Here is an 8,037-nt window from a genome sequence, read left to right as displayed (position 1 = left end):
GCTAAAGCCATTTTTACCCATTGGATCGACATCATAAATTTTCGAATTTTGATGGTGAACTTTTGCAAGATCCATCTCAATTTCTTCGGTTAGTTGGTCGAATGTTGTATATTACTATTACTTGACTAAACATCATTTATGTCGTTTATCGTTTGAGTCAAGGTATGTTGTCTCCTAGACATACTCATTTTCAAGCTGCACATCATCTACTTTGATTTATAAAACAAAATCCTGGTCAGGGATTGTATTTTATCTACAACTTCGTCATTAAAGTTACGGGTATTTACTGATTCCGATTGAGCAGGATGTTTGGATACAAGAAGCTTGGCTTTTGTACTTTCTTGGGTGATTTTTGATTTCATGGAAATCAAGAGAAACTATTGTTTCTAGAAGCTCCACAGAAGCAAAATATATAGTTTTGGGTCTGTTGTTACTACAAAAATAACATGGTTAAAACATTTGCTTGTTGGTTTTGGGATCCAATCTACAACTCCAACATTAGTTTTTTGTGATAATAGTTTTGCCATCTAATTAGCCAATAACCCCATCTTCCATCAGAGGAAAACCATCTCGAAATTGATTGTCAGTTTATACGGGATAAAATTTTGGATATCACTGTTAAACTCATGTCTATTCACACTTCAAAGCAATTGACAAATATTTTTACAAAACCCTTACACTATTCGAAATTTCAACCAATTCTATCCAAGATGGCACTTAAAAACATTTTCAAGCATCCATCTTGAGGGGGGGTATTGGGACATTTATAGTTCTTGGGTTAAAAATGTCACTTTAATGAAAGATGAAGCTACGTCGTTTAGTTACTTAGCTGTTAATTATTGCTAAGACAATTAGGTTCATATTAGCATCTCTCATTGTAAGTTAGTTGCAGATTAGCAAGTTAGTTAGAGTTGTTTAATCTGTATAAGTTAGTGAGAATACAATTTCATGTCAAACTTTTTGGTATAATACTATCTTTTTGCTGGATTCGCTAAAGCCTCGTTTGTTTTTCTATAAAAATACTTTTTGAGCACTTGACGTTTCTCAAATCCGCGTTTTCTTCCGCATACATGGAAAAAGACAAAAGACATTTAACCACTTCTAAAACAAACAACACCTAAAATTCAGCCAACACTCTAGGAAAAACATATTTCAAGAAAATTTTCATTACACATCATTTGATATTCAAAACTATAAATATCTTTGTTAAACCTGGCAATCTGCACAAAAAGCTCGTAGAAAATTGGTTAGAGGTTGACAATTATATCTTTTCTTATAGCTCCATATGTTTGAAACTATGCCCGATTTTAATCTTCACACTTTTAAGTTTTAATCATGGATCCTTTACCAACGTTGATTTTTATTTGTACATATTAATAAACAATTATGCTTAATATCAAGGCTGATTGCTATCATTTATACGTATATATTTTATTCTGACCCTGCAAAAACTGGCATGAAACTTAACGGGCAAAATTGGTGTTGTGAACCAGTGGGAGAATGTTTTGTGTAATAACAAGAGTACAAGACTGTTTTTTAATTAATTAGTATGTACAATTTTAAGCAGCGATTATATTACTACTATTTTCTTTTATTTAATAGCGTGCAGTTATAGGTGTGAAATCAAGTTATTATTTATAAATATTTGCATGAACTAAAGAAAACTAAACATGAACGAATAATATGTATTTTCTTCTATAAACATGTGCAAGTAATCACAATAAGATCATGTTGAAATAAGATAATAACAAATGAAAGCGACAGGAACCCTCTACCTTAAATTGACCATAAGAAAACAGCCTGTTGGCTATACTTGTATGACCCTTTCGCTGAACGTTATATCTTTGTTGATATCTATATATAACGACGCTATCATGTATCTGACCCCTCAACTACTACATTTTAATCCTCATTTCTCTCTTCATTCACCTACGTATATATCAAATTAGCTAATCAAGATTTATTGTTACTTCAATTTAAAAGATCAATATTCAAAACAGAAGTCGATCGAGCAGCAAAGAAATGTCACTGTCCACATCAAGATTTATCGGAGCTCCATTGATATCAAGACGCCCTAGTTTCAGCTCAACAGCTTTTGCAGTTAATCCAACGTCTCTTGCATCATTCGCTAAGAAAAAGGATCTTTTATCATGCAGCGTTCATGGCTTCAATAGTAGAAACTTGCAGTATCACCCCATGTTTACGATTGCACGACGAAACTTTGTTGTATGCAGCAATATTACTCCACCTCCCGGAGTTCCTCTTCCTTCAGGATCACCTTCAGGTTCTACGTAAGCTTCAAAAAAAGACCCATCTTTCCTGTTATTTCCGAGGATATTGTCTCAAACTTAAATCATGTCTGTAGTTATGATCTAAACAAAACTTGAAAACAAAGAGATAAGAATATGCCACTAATTTTGATATTAATTATATACCTATCTGTTTCTAGCTAACTTGTTCTATATATTTTCTCGGTATCTTCTCAGGAAAAGTTGGGTTCTGGGTATCGTGTTGACATTTGTCTTACCCTTCTTCACGCATAAATGGGGGCCACTGATTCTAATAAAAAGTAAGAACAAATAAATGGATGATTATTTTTAATTAATCTAAAATTAAGTCTTGTATATTTGATATTCTTCTAATTATCATATAATACCTAATTTATGTTATTGTATGGATACATGACTAGGTTCCTAACTACAGGAAAACTTATGTCATTGATTTTGTAGATAAAGTGGACACGGTTGTAGACACTGCGGAGTATATAGTTGAGGCTATCGAAGATGTAGCTGGAAAAATTGATAAGGTGATTGATAATATTACTGACGATCTTCCTGAAAATAGCAAACTCAGAAAAACATTGGGGGCTTTTGATGAACTGGTCGAAGGAGTAGAAAAGGCTGCTCATATCGCCGATGATATCATCGATAAGGTTTGAATACTAACCTTTTCAGACACTTTATTAATATCTTAATATATAATTCAAATTATCATGTATATCACTTACAAACAAAAATGACGTACCATAAAGTGTCTATGTTTTTTGGTTAATCCCAACTCCTAAAAATTGTGTAATGACAGAACGATTGATAATAAAAGTGGCATCCCGAAGGTCAAACCATTACCGTATTAGACATTTTGCTAGACTAATTAAAGTTATTGAAGCTAGATTTGTAATGAAAATCAAGTAACTTTATTTCGAATTTTCTACATAAAGATAATATTCATTTTGTGAAAGCATGACAGCATTTAGTTTTGTGTTTGTTGAGTAGTTGATTAAAAGATATAAAATGTCAGTTTTCTTGTTTTAGCATGTGGAATTGTGGATGTAGAGAGTAAAAAAATGATGCAAAGAGTGTTCCAAGAATTATGTACATATGAAAGAGTTTTAGTTGGAGTCGGATCTCTCTTCGTTCGATAAGAGTTAATTTGTGGTCCACCACAATTTTGCTAAGACGTATGACCTAATTTATTTAATTCAATTTATTTTTAAAATATCATATTTTTAATGTTGTTATCAACATATATATAGGACAAGTTTTTATTAGAGTATTCGAATGATGATTTGGTTTAGTAGTTCAAAAACTACAACATCATTTAAGGAAACTATACATGATCTTAAATCTCATATATGGCATTCACAATTTAAAAGGTCAACCACAAGATGATGCGAATTACCCTTTCATATAATACGTTTACTATTTTTTATAATATATAATTGGCAACTTTCATAATGATGCTTATCTAGATATATATGAAGTTGTTTCTCATAATGAGAATAAACCACATGGGATTTAAATAACACATATGAAAGGGATTCCCTATATGAAATACTACAAATTGTCTTAATTATATGTTTGAGATAGTTTAATGCCGATTATAGTAGAATAAACTGAGAAAGTATGTTAGTATGTACATATATATACTTAATAAAAAGTGGATGTGTGTATAAATTATTTTACTTCAACTTGCTGCATGTGCATTGTCAGTTGCATGTGTTAACCTTCCAAGTTCCAACTTGTTAATAGAATAATAACATTTAAAAATACTCGTAATAATAATAGGTTTTAAGGTTATTTATTTGTTTTTGTTTGTTTTTTTAAACAAGTTTAAGTATTTTAATTTTAATTGACTCCTATTTTTTAACAACAATTAAACCAGATTCTGCAGTTGCTCTGAAATGTTAATCAACCTTTTTATGAAGTTAAAGTCACAACGATATAAAAAAAAAATGGATTTTTCATATGTAACATCTACCTATACCGCTAGAAATATGTAAGTCTTAATTATGTATTCTTTTTTCATAATATTCATTGATTTATATATATCCAAGTTTCACGAGAAACCTGGTCAATATTCGCACTTATTAAATATCACTATTCACTACAAATCTACAATAGATATATTTTAATCAAAAATCATCGAATCATGCAATCATATATATCCCATAATCGAATCATGCAATCAAATATATCCCATTTGATCACTACAAAGTTCAAACTTTACTTATTTGATGTTGGAATGGTCAAAGTTGAGCTACTAGCTGTTAATGAAGGCAGTATTTATGAATTAAAAATATTAAATGTTTAAAATTTCAATGGAGCAGGTGGAAGAAGCTGAGGATAAACTAGAGTCGTTGATTCTTTCGGAAGCGAAAGAAGAAAAGGTTTCCAAACAAGTTGTGGAAAATGTGGAAGTTCCTACCCAAGAACCAAGTGCCTTAAAGATGGAATAACGATTAGTATTCAAGAAAATATGATAATGATGGTCAACGTCTTAATGTTTGACCCTAGTTTTAGCTGAAGCATTTGAATTCAATTGGTTCAATTTCTTTGTAATGTATATTCTTAATTAATGTTGGCATAAATAAATTCAAAGAACCTAATATGTTTTTTTTTCTTTGGAACCAACAAATACTTATATTAAAAAGCAAATAAAATACTAAAGTTTCCTTCTCGCAAGAGGCTAGAAAAGAATGTTGCAGGTAATTAAAAGATATTACAAACCAAATTTGGGATTCACACACCACTCAAACCAATTGTAATTCCAATCCTTTCTCCTATACTTCAGGTGTATACCACCAGAGATTTTACATCATCAACCACCTTTGTTGGTGACACTCTCTTTTGGTTGAATATCAAGTCACACCTGGCCTTCCATATGAGCCATGCAGCCCCGTAACATACATATAATAAGCCCCTTCTCTTTTTTTCGCATGTTCCCCAATGTGAGCAAAAACTCGACTCGAAACCAGTTTTAAACGAGCCCGAGCTGAGCTCGAGCTTAATATTAAGCTCGTTTATTAAACAAGCTCGAGCTCGAGCCTATGTAACTAAGCCTGATTAGGCTCGCGAGCCTAAGAGAGCCTTTATATAGGAGTATAATTTATTATTATTTTCATATATTAAAATAAAAACATATTTGGGAAATTATAGATTTCGGGTATTAGTAAACGATCTTCTTAATGAGCTTGAACCGAACTTAAGCTTATTTAGGCACATCAAACGAAAAATAAGCCGAACCTGAGCCTGAGCCGAGCTTGTATAATTCTTTACGAGCTCGAGTCGAGCTCAATAAAAGAAAGCTCGAATTGAGCCGAGCTCGAGCTTGAACCTCGTATAACTTAAACGAGCCCGAGTTGAGCCTGGCCAGGCTCGGGCTTGGCTCGGCTCGTTTGCACCCCTAAGCAAAACTGTAGCAATTCTCCAATTGTATCTACTTGGGGATAGTTAATTTCTCACCATATGAAGAGCCACGTCCATATCTCACCTACAAACGGGAAGTGAATCAAGATATGGTTTGAATCTTCATCATTGGAATTACATTCCGGGCAAGTAATATATTCGATGTTAAAATTCCTTTTCTGAAGCCCGCATCTGGTTGGAATGCTATCTAGGTTCGCCTTCCATACGAAACACGACACCTTAACTGGAACCTCCTTTATCCACTTTATGGTTCTCTCCCTTGGTGTATTGTTTGAACCATCAATTTTTTCTCTTAATGCATTGACATAGTAATCTTTGTCAGATGAGATGGGACAATACCAACGATCCAAACTCATGGTTAGCTGGAATACCCTGATTTTTTATACTAATCTGTAGAGATCATTAGATTGGCAGCCTGTAATAGGCCTCGTTTTCCAATCCCAACTTATTTCCCCAAGTTTTATTCTATCACTTACTTTGCAAAATTTATTGCGTTCCAATTTGTATAAATCTGGAAACTCTTCTTTGAGTTTTGTGTCACTACACCATTCTTCCTGCCAAAAAAGAGTTTTATCTCGTGCCCCAATTTGTTTTTTGAATATCTCCATAATGTCTATCCCCTTCTTCGTTAGTATCCCCCTGACTTTTTCCATGTTTCTCCAAACTCCAGCATAAGTCTTATTTGCCATATAATCAGAAGGCTTGTTGTACAAATTATGAATTCCTTTGATGACTTTGCACCATAACTCGTTTTCGCCCTATTTTAGGCGCCACCACCATTTAACTATCAAAGATAGATTACAAGCCCGCAACGATCCCAATCCAAGTCCCTCAGATTCCTTGGAAGGTACCACCTTCTCCCATGCTACTCAACATATTTTTTCTTTTCTTCCGTACCTCCCCAGAGGAACCGTCTTCTTATTCTCTCCAACATAGTAAGGACCCCACTTGGTGTAACGAACAGTGAGAAGTAATAAGAAGGAATACTACCTAATACATACTTAGTTAGCGTTAGCCTCCCCCTAGAGATAGAGATTTCGCTTTCCATGCACTAAGCTTTGTCTGATACCGATCGATCACTAGCTTCCAGTGCTTATTTTGATTCATGTTTGCACCAATCGGGACCCCGAGGTATATGAATGGAAGCTTGGTAGGTTCACAACCTAGAGGGAACATGAACTGAGAGATCTCTTGCATATCGACCCCAACACCAAACACTCAGGATTTGTGGAAGTTAACTTTTAGTCCCGATGAGACCTGGAAGCATCTTAGTATCCTCGCAACATTTTTTATGTTCTCCTTACTCTATTCGCCTATAAACATTGCGGTGTCCGCGTAAAAGAGGTGGAAAATGATGATATCATCATGTGGTATTTTGATGCCTTTGAATAGACCTTTCTCACACGCCGATTTCATTGCTATATTAAGCCCTTCCATTACTATGATAAAAAGATATGGTGACAAAGGGTATCCTTGCCTAACCACCCTCTCCATTGCGAATTCTTCTGTGGGAGACCCGTTCACAAGAACCGAAGACCTTGATGATTGGAGATATCCTCGTATCCAGCCTCTCCATCTATCCCCATATCCCATTTGCCGGATGTCACACCCCAAAACAAAGAACGGCGGAAACGTTCCGGGGTGGAGGACGTCATGTGAAGTATCATAACATTGTAAAGTAGTAAACAAGCAACAACATCATCCATTGCATTAAAAGTAAAGTTTTAATACATGTGTGTTCTTTCATAATGTACAACAACAAAATGAATAATCAAAATAAGACGAGTCTTGTCTGTGCTCCATCTTCTGAAAACCTCGCCATCGTACCTGTCTAACTGATGACCTGAGAATACAAGTTATTTTGAAAGAGAGTATCAGCTTAAAGCTGGTGAATTCATAAGTATTTAAGTGTCGTTGCCTTGTTTTGAAAAGCTGTTATGAATGCCATGTAAATCTCTTTAAATGAAGAAGTTGATATAAGTATGAAAAATCCTAGAAAATCCCTTATTTCCTATTAGTATGAGATGTAGTCTTCTACCAAGACCCAAATGTTTTGTAAGTAAAATGATAGTTTTTCCTTTCCATTGACTAGCACCAAGAGTACTTAGTCTAACTCTTCGTTTATGTGAAGATATCACAAAATAAAGTAAATAGGAAAATATACTAATGTAAGTGTTATCCCGAGGTACTAGGGCTAACACGACATCGTGGTAAGCGAAATGTATATCCTATCACAAAATAAAGTAAATAGGAAAAAGTACTAATGTAAGTGTTATCCTGAGGTACTAGGGCTAACACGCCATCGCGTAAAGCGAAATGTATAACCTATCAC

General features: G+C 34.1%; 1 protein-coding gene across 1 annotated transcript; it reads left to right on the top strand.

Annotated features, from left to right (window-relative positions):
* Positions 1-1,845: 1,845 nt before the first annotated feature.
* LOC111920277 (uncharacterized) lies at positions 1,846-4,897 on the top strand. Its single transcript, XM_023915862.3, has 4 exons — positions 1,846-2,291; positions 2,487-2,569; positions 2,730-2,932; positions 4,607-4,897. The coding sequence occupies exons 1-4, from the start codon at positions 2,023-2,025 to the stop codon at positions 4,733-4,735; spliced, it is 684 nt and encodes a 227-aa protein (XP_023771630.1). The 5' UTR covers positions 1,846-2,022; the 3' UTR covers positions 4,736-4,897.
* Positions 4,898-8,037: the final 3,140 nt, after the last annotated feature.

The sequence above is a fragment of the Lactuca sativa genome, chromosome 9, assembly GCF_002870075.4.
Source record: "Lactuca sativa cultivar Salinas chromosome 9, Lsat_Salinas_v11, whole genome shotgun sequence".
Lineage (NCBI taxonomy): Eukaryota > Viridiplantae > Streptophyta > Magnoliopsida > Asterales > Asteraceae > Lactuca > Lactuca sativa.
This window is presented reverse-complemented; position numbering and strand designations above follow the sequence as displayed.

Coding starts and splice junctions, on each gene's coding strand:
- LOC111920277 (XM_023915862.3), top strand. CDS start 2,023: ATGTCACTGTCCACATCAAGATTTATCGGAGCTCCATTGATATCAAGA. Junction 2,570..2,729: donor GCCACTGATTCTAATAAAAA/GTAAGAACAAAT, acceptor TTGATTTTGTAG/ATAAAGTGGACACGGTTGTA. Junction 2,933..4,606: donor CCGATGATATCATCGATAAG/GTTTGAATACTA, acceptor TCAATGGAGCAG/GTGGAAGAAGCTGAGGATAA.